This window comes from Corythoichthys intestinalis, chromosome 19 (genome assembly GCF_030265065.1).
Source record: "Corythoichthys intestinalis isolate RoL2023-P3 chromosome 19, ASM3026506v1, whole genome shotgun sequence".
In the NCBI taxonomy this organism is placed as follows: domain Eukaryota; kingdom Metazoa; phylum Chordata; class Actinopteri; order Syngnathiformes; family Syngnathidae; genus Corythoichthys; species Corythoichthys intestinalis.
The window spans coordinates 33227966-33242391 of NC_080413.1; the positions used below are offsets into that span (position 1 = coordinate 33227966).

Consider the following 14426-nt stretch of genomic DNA (forward strand, 5'->3'; position numbering starts at 1 on the left):
GATTTTTTTTTTTTTCATTCTCTTATGTGATTTTTTATTGCAAAGCAAAATAAATGAAGATATTACTACCAAAGCATTTGTAATTGCAAACATTTTCTGGGAGAAATACAGCATTATCTGACAGAATTGCAGGGGTGCCAATACTTTTGGCCAATATTGTATGTATAGTTAACCTTTTTTGTATGGTACAAATTCACTCTACAATCCAGAACAGTAGTTTTTTACTTTCCTTAACCCTCCTGTTACGTCGACAGGTCATGTTGACCGGGTTTAAAGTTTAACATATTATTGAAAGTCAAATTGCTATTTGTGATGTGTTTTTTTCATTTGAATGATGTTTACGCACAGTCGTCAAATAGAACCGTTGCTTTCCTATTTTAAATTGGTTCATTTTTATTTGTGAAACATTTGGACAAATATTTTGCAGTGAAATTATTAGTCGGGTTATTTTATATTAGGATATTTACTCATAGATGTTTAATGGATTCATTTTTTTGTACAAAATAGGTATTTTGGGGTATTAAGCATGTTTTGCTGGCCTACATTAGAGTTAGTGACACAAGTTCACAATTATATCAAAGGTTTTTTTAAATTCAGTTCTAACAGTTATTGATGGTGATAGACGTCCGATCCAAGAAGGGGTCACATGTAACTACACATGTGCCGATCATCGGTTTCAAGGTGTTTCGTGGTATGAAAATGTCAAGGTTTCAAAACCGCGAAAATTCTCTGTCATACCGTCCCTAAGGTATTAGCTATTTTTTATGTCCCAAAAATGCATGAAGAAATCCCTCGCTTGCAGCTGCAAGGCTCAAACCTCCCCCACTGGTTGTTGCTCAGTGTCAGTGAGTCAGCTGTGCTACACAATGGCTGGAGGAGGTGAAACTCCTGAAATTTTTTCCCCCATCAAAGAAAACAAAATCGCTGGTATGGGAATACTTCAGCAACAGAAAAGTTACAGACGGCCGCGGCTTAGAGGAGGAAGGCCAACTGACATGTAAAAAAATATGTTTGCGTAGGACGGCTGCAGAGGAGGCAATACCTCCAATATGATTTCGCGTTTACACAAAATTAAAGGTTAGTAAACACTGTCATGAATGTTTATCACCAGCTACGAGAGTTAACTCCAGTGTGTTTAATGTGCCTAGCGGTGGTAAAACGTGATGTTTTTTTTTTCTCTCTGGCAACTGTCTGTGTTGAGAAAGAGAGTGTATAATGTAAACATGATACGAGTCATACACCCGTGCGTTTTATGTAAAATAATTCAATTATTTTTGTTCTGATGCTAATAATGTTGAGCTGTGGCTGCAGGTTTAGGCTCACCTAAAGGACTGCATTTATATTTTTATTTATTTTTATTTTAACATTATACTTATGTTCCAATTTGCTATATTTTGACTAAAAGTCCTGTTGAATGGAGCAAAAGTTGTTTTTTGTTTGTTTTTTTTAACCCAGATATCTCAAAATAACACATTTTAGAGCTGTAATTGCAATGCCGTGAAACCGGGATATTTTGGCTTAAGGTTATCATACCATCAGAGTATCATCCGAGCACATGCCTACATGTAACCTTCAGGAGCCAAGTGTCGCTGCTATCTTTGTTTACTGTTTGTTTTGGTCAACAAAGCAATACGCAGATGATCCTGCATGTAGAGGTAAAAATATCTTTGCTTGACACTGTAATGCGAACCAGTGTAGTTTACCTCCGTGAAATTGGCCCCTCATCAGACGCAAATTTATTTTAAAATGATGTCAATTGTTTGTGCTATGTTTGTGCTTGTTTGTGCAGTAAAAAACGTTCGTTTGTGCTGCTATCACTTTTGAGATATTTACAATTCTTTAATAAGTCAGTCTGAGGTCAATCAGCCCCTTTTTTGATTAAAAATGGCTATAAATAGTGTCAATCACTTGTGCTTCGTTTGTCCTGGTTTGTGCTGTAAAAATGTTTGTTTGTGCCCTACATATTAAGCCTTTAATTTGTAGTGATGACGTCAAGCAGCCCCACATCTATGGTGGAACGGAACCCCAGTGGTGCCATTCGTTTGTGCTAGGTTTGTGCTCGTTTTTGCTATAAAAATGCTGCTATCGTTTCACAAATATTGAGACAAATTTCAAGCGATTATATTTACATTTATTTAGATTTTATACTTTTATACTCACAAGTCTCTTTGAGATTTTAACTTATCCTGCACTGTAAAGGGAGATGCTCCATAATTTCATTGTACAACTGTATAATGACAATAAAGGACTATTCTATTCTATTCTATTCTATTCTATTCTATTCAAGAATTGTGAATATCTAAAAAATGATAGCAGCACAAACTAAACGTTTTATAGGACAAATAAGCACAAACGTAGCACAAATGATGGACATCATTTTTATATAAATTTGGATCTGATGGGGGGCCCCCCAATGTTGTGTGTGTGTGTGTTAGATATCTTTATTCAGATTTAGCATTGGAAAAAGATACATAAATGACATGTTTTTCACTTTTTCCCCCCAAAAACAACTTTTATTTGTGTATATTTTAATGAATGGTTATTAAGGAGTTCAATTTAGAGAGTTTTGATTCATGTTGCTGTCCCACCGAATCATTTTTAAACAAGAATGAAGTAGAAAAATTCTCTTCTTTATTAAATGCTTCATTGAATGATTCAACTCAAATCCGCGCAAGCTGCTCGCTTACGCAGAATGAGTTGCCTCAGCAACTGTTTAACAAGCTAAAAGATGATTGACGAATACGGAGCGTTGAAGTTTCGGCTACCAAGCATCTCTGGCAAGATCAAACCTTAACGTCTGTCAATCATCGTTAACTTTAATAAGCAACTCCAGTGCACTGCCAGACCATGAAAAGCAGCAGAAGGGAGAGGGAGACTATGTGATCAGATTGGGACAGCTCATCTGTATTTATTTATTTATTTTTTTAATTGAAAAAAATCCGCGATGGACTGAGGGCGCAAAGTGCGAAGTAACGAGGGATCGCTGTATCTCATTTTCTCTCACTTCAGAAAAGAAGGATTCACCAATTGCCACGCTTTGTGCTAAAATGGGAACAGGGGCAGTAGCGTACCGCACGAATGCTATTTTGAGACCGCAAGGCTGCATGACGTCACCATCGTAGAAGAGGGTCAACATAGAAGCGCGCTTGCATATAACCAATGCTAGTGCTGCTTGTTTTCTGTCGGTAATCATTAAAAAAAAAACACATGCCGATTAAACACTGCTGCTATGGAACTTGTAGAAACAGCTCTAGACATTACGACCGTCCACATATGAAAGATATTTTCTTGATAAGTTTCCCGAAGCCAAAAACTCAGCAGGGAAAAAATGATTGTCCGATGGATGTCCAAAAGACCAGTTTAACGCCAGGAAGGTGAAGCCATTCACCTTCATATGCAGTAAACATTTTGTTGAGGGCCATGGTCCTACAGATGACAATCCTGATCTATTTCCTGCCCCGAAGAGGTAAGCCATTTTGATATATTACTTATTTTTTAGCGTGGCGTTTCGCCGTGCTGCTTCTGTCTGACTATGAATGACCTGGAAAAAAAATATACATATTTTTATATCACAACAGTCATTTAGGCCTATTTTTCTAAAATACGGATATTTAAATAAATTAGCCATGTTTGGCCTTGATCTTTTTGTAGTAACCCTGTTCATGCCGACAGGTAGGCTCTAGATTTATCAGCTTTATCTGTTCTGTTGTAAAGAAACAACCTTAGTAAGGGTAGTGTCAATAGATTCATATAATTAGATTTGTTATCATGAAAAAATTAAAAGTGTTCGTTGGCTGTCACTGAGTAGCATTTGCGATCGCTACACAAAAATAGCAATATAATTACCCCCACGAACGGTCAGAGACGTAAGACAACCAGAGGGTATAATATATAATAAAGACCTGGCATATAGTGGTAAAGGATAGCTTGTTGAAACAGGAGACTTTCAAAAAGGTGTCGATACAAAAGTTACCTCTGGATCAGGTCGGCTCTTTCCCCCGTCTTTTTCAGCCCTTGACACTCAAGCTATCTCTGTAACTGAACATTTGTATGTTCTTCCATATTTTTACCAGTGAATTTGGCACCAGGGAAATCATTTTCAGACAGAATTGATAGGTTTAGCTCAGTAAGCATCTCGTTCGTACACTATTTACATGCATCTAGCATGACCCCCCTAGCAACAGTTGCTAACGTCATGAATATAAATGAGCAAAGGTGACATGTTACTTGCGGTACGCTATTCAGAGGCCATTCAAATTAATGGTGGGGCCAGTGCCCCTATGGCCCCACCCCTAAAACCGCCATTGGTCATTTTCATTTTTGACTGGGAGGGGTCAAATGAACGTTCGCCCCTTCACAGTCAAAAATGGATCAGACGTCCATCAGAGTCAATGACAGCCAATGAGCCTGAGCGTGATAATTTGTCGACACTTCAAACTGACCCCAAAAAACTCGGGTAACAGGAGGGTTAAATAAATGTTTTTAACTGCTTTAATATAAAACCCGCAAATTATTTTGTCTTTGCACAAAATTTACATTTTGTTTCACATTTGTAGTACTGAATGTGAACTGTTACACCCTTTCGAGATTATATATTCATGTGTTTTCATGGGCACCACTGATTGAATACAATGTAGCCCTGACCCCTAAATCACAGACTCGCTCCACAGTTTGAGGATTAAGTCCATTTCAAGAGCAACAGCATATTATTGAACTCCCTAGTCTAGACAATTCATCAACACAACTAATGAGAGCTGGCTGGGCTGTCACGGCTTGCAAACCAAAGTGCAAATGACTTCTAAGTACTATTCAAGAAAGTGCAGTCAAAAGTCAAACCTTGTTTTTCCAATCTCATTTGGCCTGTTTCGTTACACCGACACACAAAAATATATTCAATTGCACTTCTCTAATTCTTTTATTTCACAGGACGGCATGTTAAATATTGATCAAGGTCAAAGCATTCCTTGTTTTACTCGTTTGGACACAAAGAGCTGACGACAATGGAGGAAGTCACAGTTCGTACTGTTGAAAAGATGATTGGTTGAGGTATGCGTAGCGGGATTTTGGGGCAACATGTTTACAGTTTGTTTTGCCTCCACGCTCTTGTCACAGGGGTGATGTTGAAGCGGCCGCTGCGGCTGCTCCTCAGGCCGAGGTACTGCCTGAGCAGCTGGTTGACCCGTTTCTGCCCCGTTTTCTTCCATTTTCGGGCAGATTTGCGGACACCTACGAAGCCTCCGTAGCGCTTTTGTAGGTGTCTAGCGGGGGAGCTGATAAACTTCCTGTACCCGTGGCGGCCCCGCTGAAAGCCGCCAAAGCGTTTGGATAAGCTGAGGGCCTCTGTGCTTTCATCCTGCTGGCTGACATCGCCGCCTTCCCTCTGCTCGCCCTCGTCGTCATCCAGGAGAGCCAGACTCTGAACGTCCTCCCCCACCTCTGAGGATTCGAGCAGCGATGAGTCATAATGGACGCGGCGCTGCTCAAAGGGCCCCTCATCCAGATCCTCATCCTCCTCTCGGAAAGGCTGCGCGGCTGCAGATTGCAGGTCGCTATCCGAGGTCAGATCTATCTGCAGCTCTCCCGCCGTGCTTTTGAGCAGGGCACCTTCCTCGGCAAATGGAGGATAGATGGCGAGCTTCAGGGTACGTTCACACAACTCCCAGGTGAGCGAGGAGGACACCTGACCCCTGCACTCTAACAAGCACACCTGTAGAGGGAAAAAGCAGCACGTGTTAATGCAGACTGTTGACATCAGGGTTAAAATGGTCCAAGCATCCATTCATTTTCTGGCATGCCTCATGAGGGTCAAAAGGTGCAAGGGCAACATTTGCATAGTGACAGTAGGGACATAACACTACCAACTTTTCAGGATGCTCAAATTGTCCCCACCAACCTTGAAGCAACCTTATTTGCAGTATATAATGAATTTTGTTATATAGGTAATTTAGATAGTGTGTTCTAAGGATAGAATTGACATTACAATTGTTACGATACACTTTTTACTTGTTGAATGTGCCAGTCCATTTTTTCCCTCATACGCACGTTTAATTTGCTGATGACTTCACACCCCCACACTTTCAAACACACACACACACACACGCAATCACAGCTACGACACAAATACAACATGCCGCCTCCACCACTCCCTTCGAGGATGGGAAATGGTCCTTCTCAAAAAATTTGCATATTGTGATAAAGTTCATTATTTTCTGTAATGTACTGATAAACATTAGACTTTCATATATTAGATTCATTACACACAATTGAAGTAGTTCAAGCCTTTTATTGTTTTAATATTGATGATTTTGGCAAAAAAGTCAAGAAAACCCAAAAATCCCTATCTCAAAAAATTAGCATATCATGAAAAGGTACTCTAAAGAAGCTACTAACCTAATCATCTGAATCAACGAATTAACTCAAAACCCCTGCGAAAGATCCCTGAGGCTTTTAAAAACGCCCAGCCTGGTTCATTACTCAAACCGCAATCATGGGCAAGACTGCCAACCTGACTGCTGTCCAGAAGGTGATCATTGACACCCTCAAGCAAGAGGTTAAGACACAGAAAGAAATTTCTGAGTGAATAGGCTGTTCCCAGAGTGCTGTATCAAGGCACCTCTGTGGGAAGTATGTAGGAAGGAAAAAGTGTGGCAGGAATTGCTGTACAACCAGAAGAGGTGACCGCACCCTGAGAAAGAGTGTGGAGAAGGGCGATTCCTGACCTTGGGGGACCTGCAGAAACAGTGGACTGAGTCTGGAGTAGAAACATCCAGAGCCACCGTGCACACGCGTGTGCTGGAAATGGGCTACAGGTGGCGCATTCCCCAGGGCTAGCCGCTTTTAAACCTGAAACAGCGGCAGAAGCGCCTGACCTGAGCTACAGAGAAGCAGCACTGGACTGGTGGTGGTCCAAAGTACTTTTTTCAGATGAGGGCAAATTTTGCATGCCATTCGGAAATCAAGGTGCCAGAGTTTGGGGGAAGACTGGGGGTAAGGAAATGCCAAAATGCCAGAAGTCCAGTGTCAAGTACCCACAGTCAGTGATGATGTGGGGTGTCAGTTGCTGGTGTTGGTCTATAGTGTTTTATCAAGGGCAGGGTCAATGCAGCTAGCTACAGTATATCAGGAGATTTTCGAGTACGTCATGCTTCCATCTGCTGAAAAGCTTTATGGAGATGAAGATTTCATTTTTTAGCACGACCTGGCACCTGCTCACGGTGCCAAAAACCACTGGCAAATTGTTTAATGGCCATGGCAAACCCACGGCTCTAGCGCCGCATGCGACTCTTTAGCACTGCCCTAGTGGCTCCCTGGAGCTTTTTCAAAAATTTTTGAAAATGCAAAAAGATGGGGGAGGGAATTATGTTTTTTGTTTTAATATGGTTCCTGTAGGAGGACAAATGTAACAGGTGCACGTAGGTCCGTTGTGTGTTGTACATAGAAACGTCCCACCGGATGCCTTCAAGAGGTTGCGCTGGCGGCTAAAGCTGCTAGCCTGGGCTTTTGGGTTGGTGGTTGGCGCGCTCGCCTGCCATGCTAGACACATCGTGCTGCGTGGGTGCTAGTCCTGATCTGGACGGGGGGGACGGATCGCGTCCGGTGACATCGGTGCCGTGACCCTGATCAGCAGTAAAGGTTTTGAGGGGTGAGTGTATCGGGTGCAGGTAGGTCCGTTGTGTGCCTTGAGGTGGCACCGTGTAGTCAGAGTAGTCACGTGGTGCTACATTCTATTGGATGCACTCTAGGGAAAATAAACTTTTAATCTGAAAATGGCGGTTTATAGTCAGGTGCGCCTTATAGTCCGAAAATTACGGTACTATATTGCAGCAGCTGTTAGTCATTTCCATTGTTTGACCAATAATATGTGAAATACATAAGACATCACTTCATTTTTCTTGTGCGTATTGTTGTTTTTAAAAAAAAAAAATTCTCTTTGAAACGGCCTGGTTTTTTTTTTTTTTTTTTTTTTTTTTTTTTTTTTTTTAAGTTCAGTGCTCTTGTTGTTTCAGGCACACAGATTTTTGATCAGTACAATCTTTCTGTGTAATCTTTTTAAATCTAAATACAGTGCCCTCCATAATTACCAAGATTGAGCTTTTTGGCAACAAACACCACAAGTGGGTCTGGCGTGCCACGAAAGATGCGCATGCTGAAAAGCACCTCATACCCACTGTAAAGTATGGGGGTGAGTCAGTGATGTTGTGGGGCTGTTTCGCTTCCAAAGGCCCTGGGAACCTTGTTAGGGTGCATGGCATCATGAATGCTTTGAAATACCAGGACATTTTAAATCAAAATCTGTTGCCCTCTGCCCGAAAGCTGAAGATGGGTCTTTCAGCAAGACAATGACCCTAAACATATGGCCAAATCTACACAGAAATGGTTCACCAGACACAAAATCAAGCTCCTCCCTTGGCCATCTCAGTCCCCAGACCTTGTTTTGTTGGCAAAAGAGGGTTGTACAAAGTATTAACACCAGGGGTGCTAATAATTGTGACACACATTATTTGATGTCAAATATTTTTTTCTTTATGTGGGATTTTTTCCCCAATGAATGAATGCATTTGTATTGAAGGTTGGATTTTTCTCTTTTTCCATAAAGGTCCCATAATATTTGAATTAAAAAAATATATATTAGAAGCTAAAATACACATCTTTTTCAGGGGTGCCAACAATTACGGAGAGCACTGTATTCCATATTAAAATATGGACACCTGCAGTCTATAATAAGGTGTGGCTTATGCTTTTTTTCCCCTTACCTTTTGTGAAAATTGGGTGGTGCAGCCAATCAAATGCGCGGGAAACCAAAAAATAATTACATATCCTCAATTAACTCAGTGTGAATTCTAAGCCTGTATTCATACACCAAGCTATTATTTTTATGTAAGAATGGCCACAGCTGGACTTAATTGTTCATCTTGTCACTTTATGTTGCTAGGATAGAGGAACAATGATATGTTCTCTATGGTAAATAAGGAATCATTTTTGGATTGATGAAGTGAAATTGGATTGGATCCTGCAGCACACCTGATGATCTCTCACAGCAATTTAATGTGTCGCAGAACAGTGGCTTTGAAACACTTGATGCCCTAAAGCCCAGGCATTCCCATGTAGAGTTTGCATGCTTTTCCCCGCCAAGGTACTCATGTTTTAACCCAAACTCCAAAAATAAACATGTTATTTATTTTTATTATTTATTTATTTATTTAGTTAGTTAGTTAGTTAGTTATTTTATCATAATGGTCTACGGATGTGAATCATTGTTTATCTATCTGCTCTGTGATGGGTTGAGAATTTCCCAGTGAGTTGGACCCATTACTTAGCTCACCCACAACCATACCAAGAAGTTGTGCTGAAGAATTATGGATATACAGTGGTATGAAAAAGTATCTGAACCTTTTGGAATTTCTCACATTTCTGCATAAAATCACCATCAAATGATTTAACTAAAACCACTCAAACATTTATAGGTTTTCGTATTTTAATGAGGATAGTATGCAAGCAATGACAGAAGGGGGGGGGGAGGGATAAGTAAGTGAGCCATTAATTTAATATTTTGTGCCCCCCCCTTTGGCAGCAATAACTTCCAACCAACTTCAACGCTTCCTGTAGCTGCAGATCAGTCTGGCACCTCGATCTTGGCCCATTCTTCTCTACAAAACTGCTGTAGTTCAGTCAGATTCCTGGGATGTCTGGCATGAATCGCTGGCTTTATGCCACAGCATCTCATTGGGGTTTAAGTCTGGACTTTGACTTGGCCACTCCAGAATGTGTATTTTGTTCTTCTGAACCCATCCTGAAGTTGATTTACTTCGGTATTTGTGATCAATGTCTTGTTGCAGCATCCATCCTCTTTTTAGCTCACACTGTCTGACAGAAAGCCTCAGGGTTTCCTGCAAAACATTCTGATAAACTTTTGAATTCATTCTTTCATTAATTATTACAAGTTGTCCAGGCCCTGAGGATGCAAAACAGCCCCAAATCATGATGCTCCATCCACCATGCTTCACGGTGGGGATGAGGTGTTGATGTGGTGAGCTGTTCCATTTTTCCTCCATACATGACGTTGTGTGTTACTCCCAAACAATTTAACTTTGGTTTCAGCAGTCCACAAAATGTTTTGCCAAAACTTCTGTGGAGTTTCCAAGTGCCATTTTGTGAACATTAAATGAGGAAGAATCTTGGCCATAGTTTTACATATAGTTGACTTGTGCATAGAGATATTGGACTGTGCCAATGATTTCTGTAAATCTTTAGCAGACATTCAAGGCTACTTTTTACCTCTCTGAGTATTCTGCGCTGAACTCTTGGCGTCATCTTTGGTGGACTGCCACTCCTTAGGAGAGAAGCAACAGTGCCAAACTCTCTCCATTTTTAGACAACTTCTGTGACTGTCGATTGATGAACATTCAAACTTTTAGAGATGGTTTTGTGTCCTTTCCCAGCTTTATACAAATGAACAATCCTTAAACGCAGGTCTTCAGACAGCTCTTTTGACCGAGTCATGATGCACATCAGGCAAATTATTTCTCATCAAGACAATTCTTACCAGGCGTGTGTTTTATAGTGGTCAGGGCAGCTTTAAACCACTCATCAGTGATTGGACACACACCTGGCTTTAATTGTTTGGTAGACATAGGTTTCAATTGCACTTTAAGTCTCCTTGTTTGCATGTTATCCACATTAAAATATGAAAACCTATAAATGTTTGGGTGGTTTTAGTTAAAGCAGACACTGTTTTTACATCTTTGGGATTTTGACAAAGATCAGATCACATTTATTGGTGATTTTATGCAGAAATGTGAGAAATTCCAAAACGTTCAGATACCTTTTCATACCACTTCCTTTTTATTTTAAGAGTGCAATACGGCCTCAGAGTTGTAGGACTGATACCAATGTGAGTGACATTTTGGTTACACACTGATTCAAATTAGCGTTTGATATGCTGGCAGAGTTCTATGCTTTACTGAGTGTCATTTGAGTGGATGTTAAAATTAGAGGCCTATCTATCTAAATCTCCAAACAAAAAGACTCCACTTATTAAGAGATAGTAAAAGCATGACCTCAAAGACGCGACATGTTCTATGAAGCTTTTTGGGATTGATATAAATGTTATGTAATAATTCTTCATTATAATTAAATGGTAATTTGGCTGATATTCTTAGAATGTATAATTGAATTTAAGCGTCATCTTTAAAATAATTTTGATGGAGCACTGTAACATTAAAAATAGTCTACAAGGTCACGTACTTGACGGGTCATTGGTGTGCCTCAACTTTAGCATCACTGCTAACAATGATATTCTGTTGTTTGCAGTGCTTGTATACACGCAGTTATTTATTTATTTATTTATTTTTAAAGAAACTATCACATTGTTTTTACAACATTGTTAATGAGAAGGTGGTAAAAATCTGTATCTGAAAAAGCTGTACAATTAGTACAAAGTGATTAATCATTCATGATGTAAAAGCTTGCAGACTTAATCTGGTTGGCTGACTTGTCAGGAAGTTAATGGGCCTCTCTCTCGCGCAGGCTTGACAGCATAGGGTAAGTCATGAACTAATAGAACACGTCCATCATGTGTTAAATGTGACACCTACTTCAGCACAATGAGTGACAGAAGCAAATTAGCAGAAAATACAAATCATATGGATGTCATTTTTTTAGATTGACTCTTCAACCTGAGGAATGATATATGATGTTTTGGAAATCAAGTTTTTCAATAGAGAGAAGTTCATCAATGCACTTTCAGTGACCTTCATTTCTTAAAGTTTTTCTCAATAGCATACAGCACTGATGCTATTTTTAGACCGCAAGGCTGCATGAAGTCACTATCATAAACCGGAAGGGGATCAACATATAAGCACATTCGTATACAACCTGTGCTAGGACTACTTATTTTCTGCCGGTAATCATAAAAAAGAAACATGCCGTGCAAACACTGCTGCTATGGAACTTGTAGAACGGACACTAGACATTACGACCGTCCATATTAGAAGGATGTTTTCTTCATACGTTTCCCGAAAAGCTCAAAGGGAAGAAATGTGAACAATGGATCAACTTGCGCGGACATCCAAAAGACCAGTTTAACGCCAGCAAAGTGACGCCATTCACCTTCATATGCAGTAAACATTTCGTTGGAGCCCATGGTCTTACAGATGACAATCCTGATCCTGCCCCGAAAAGGTAAGCCATTTTGATATTTAGGGCCCGAGCACTAGGCGTGGGAAGGCCCTATTGTTTTGCAAAGGATTATTTTTTATTTTTTTTATTTTTTTTTTCAGGGCAAATGAAAACGGCCAATTTGGAGGCCTGAACATGCGCGAAAAGTCACCAAAATTTGCACATACGTGTGGAAAATTGTAAATTTCGATAATTTAACAACGTTGCAAAAAAATGTAACAAAATGGCTCAGTGGCGCCCCCTTGAAATTTTAAAATTGGCCTATAACATTAGGGTTTGTCAGCGTAGAGCAATGAAATTTGGGGAGTCTATACCTTGTCTAAAACTGCTTCAAAAAAGCATTGGCACCCATATTCCAAACCCAACAGGAAATTGGTTATTTTGGATCGAATATGAAATTTTTATCGATTTACAGGGTGCACATTTGAGACCTTTTCGCCGAGGGAGTTAGTTGGATCATCTTCAAAATTGGTGAGACTGTTCAGGAGACATATGAGATCTTAAGTTTCTAAAATGGTGTGTTTTCATTCACGGGTCTGACCTGGGCGTGGTGCCAAAGTCGGCCATTTTTTCAGCAAAACACCGAATTCAGTAAATGGCTAATAATTCCTTGACACAACGTTCAATCTTTTTCATATCTGCCATGTATATGCGGTATTCCAGCCTGAACACGACTGCATTGAAATATTACCCAATAGGCCTAGCGCCCCCTAGTGAGAACAGGAAATGCCTTTTTTTACGAGACAGGTTCCTCCTCCAAGGGAAAAAAATCTGTTGACCTCAAACCTGCATCAGGGGAGCCTTAAGACCTGTGTTCAGGTGCCTGATGAAAAATATTGAGGTTTCGTTGAAGTGGAGGGGTCCAAACATGAAAGTGAAAATGATCGTCAACAATTTGTCTCGCAAAATACTTTGAATAGCCATAACTCAGCAGATATACAACATATCTGCGCCAAACTTCCCATGCTTGTTTAGAGTCATACCCTTAAGGGTCCTGTAGGGGTCATTTGCATCAACTCTACAGTGCCAACTAGTGGCGACAGAAAGGAGTTTTAAAAAAGGCCTTTCCTATTGGGTTTTTTCAACGTAGAGCAATGAAATTTGGGGAGTAGATACCTTATGCCTAACTGCTCAAAAAAGCCTCTTGCACCCATATCCCAAATCCAACAGAAAATCGGGTATTTTGGATCGAATGTGAAATTTCTGTCCATTTCTAGTACAGTTTACATTTGGAGGCCTGGACATGCACGAAAACTCACCAAATTTTGCACATACATGCGGCTTTGTGTGGATTTCGATAATCTTGCAACGTTACAAAAAAATGTAACAAAATGGCTCAGTGGCGCCCCCTTGAATTTTTCAAAAAGGCGTTTCCTATTAGGTTTTTTTAACGTAGAGCAGTGAAATTTGGGGAGTCGATACCTTGTGCAAAGCTGCTCCAAAAAGTCTCTTGCACCCATATTCCAAACCCAACAGGAAATCGGGTATTTTGGATCGAATGTGAAATTTTTATCAATTAACAGGGTGCACATTTGAGACCTTGTCACAGAGGGAATCAGTTGGATCATCTTCAAAATTGGTTAGACAATTCAGGAGACATATGAAATCTAAACTTTTCAAAATGGTGCGTTTTCATTCATGGGTCTGACCTGGGCGTGGTGCCAAAGTCGGCCATTTTTTCGGCAAAATGACAAATTCAGTAAAGGACTAATAGCTCCTTGAAACAACGTTCAATCTTTTTCATATCTGGCATGTATATGCGGCATCCCACCCTTAACACGAGTGCATTGAAATATTACTCATTAGGCCTAGCGCCCCCGAGTGGGAACAGGAAATGTCTTTTTTACGAAACAGGCTCCTCCTCCAAGGAAAAAAAAATCTATTCACCTCAAACCTGCATCAGGGGAGCCTTAAGACATGTGTTCAGGTGCCTGATGAAAAATACTGAGGTTTGGTTGAAGCAGAAGGGTCCAACAGGAGAAGTAAAAATGACTGAAGCCATTTCGTCTCACCACAAGTTTTGAACAGTCATAACTTCTACAACATATCTGCGCCAAACATATCGTGCTTGTTGAGTCATAGTCTGAAGGGTCCTGTAGGGGTCATTTGCATCAACCCTACAGCGCCAACTAGTGGCAATAGAAAGTCACTCATTTTTTAAAATATATGTCCAGTTCTTTTCAGGTTGGTCATTGTAGTTTCAAGACCTTTTAAAATACTTATTTTACGGCCCATGTCCACATGTCTCT

The 14426-nt window shown here is 40.3% G+C and overlaps 1 protein-coding gene across 1 annotated transcript in view; it reads right to left on the reverse strand.

The window, feature by feature from the left end:
- Positions 1–4816: 4816 nt before the first annotated feature.
- The window catches only part of pnocb (prepronociceptin b), an 83798-nt gene continuing 74188 nt past the window's right edge, over positions 4817–14426 (reverse strand). The window contains exon 3 of the mRNA XM_057822143.1: positions 4817–5707. Within this exon, the coding sequence (XP_057678126.1) occupies positions 5078–5707 (630 nt within the window). The 3' untranslated portion in view covers positions 4817–5077. The remainder of the gene's footprint in view (positions 5708–14426) is intronic.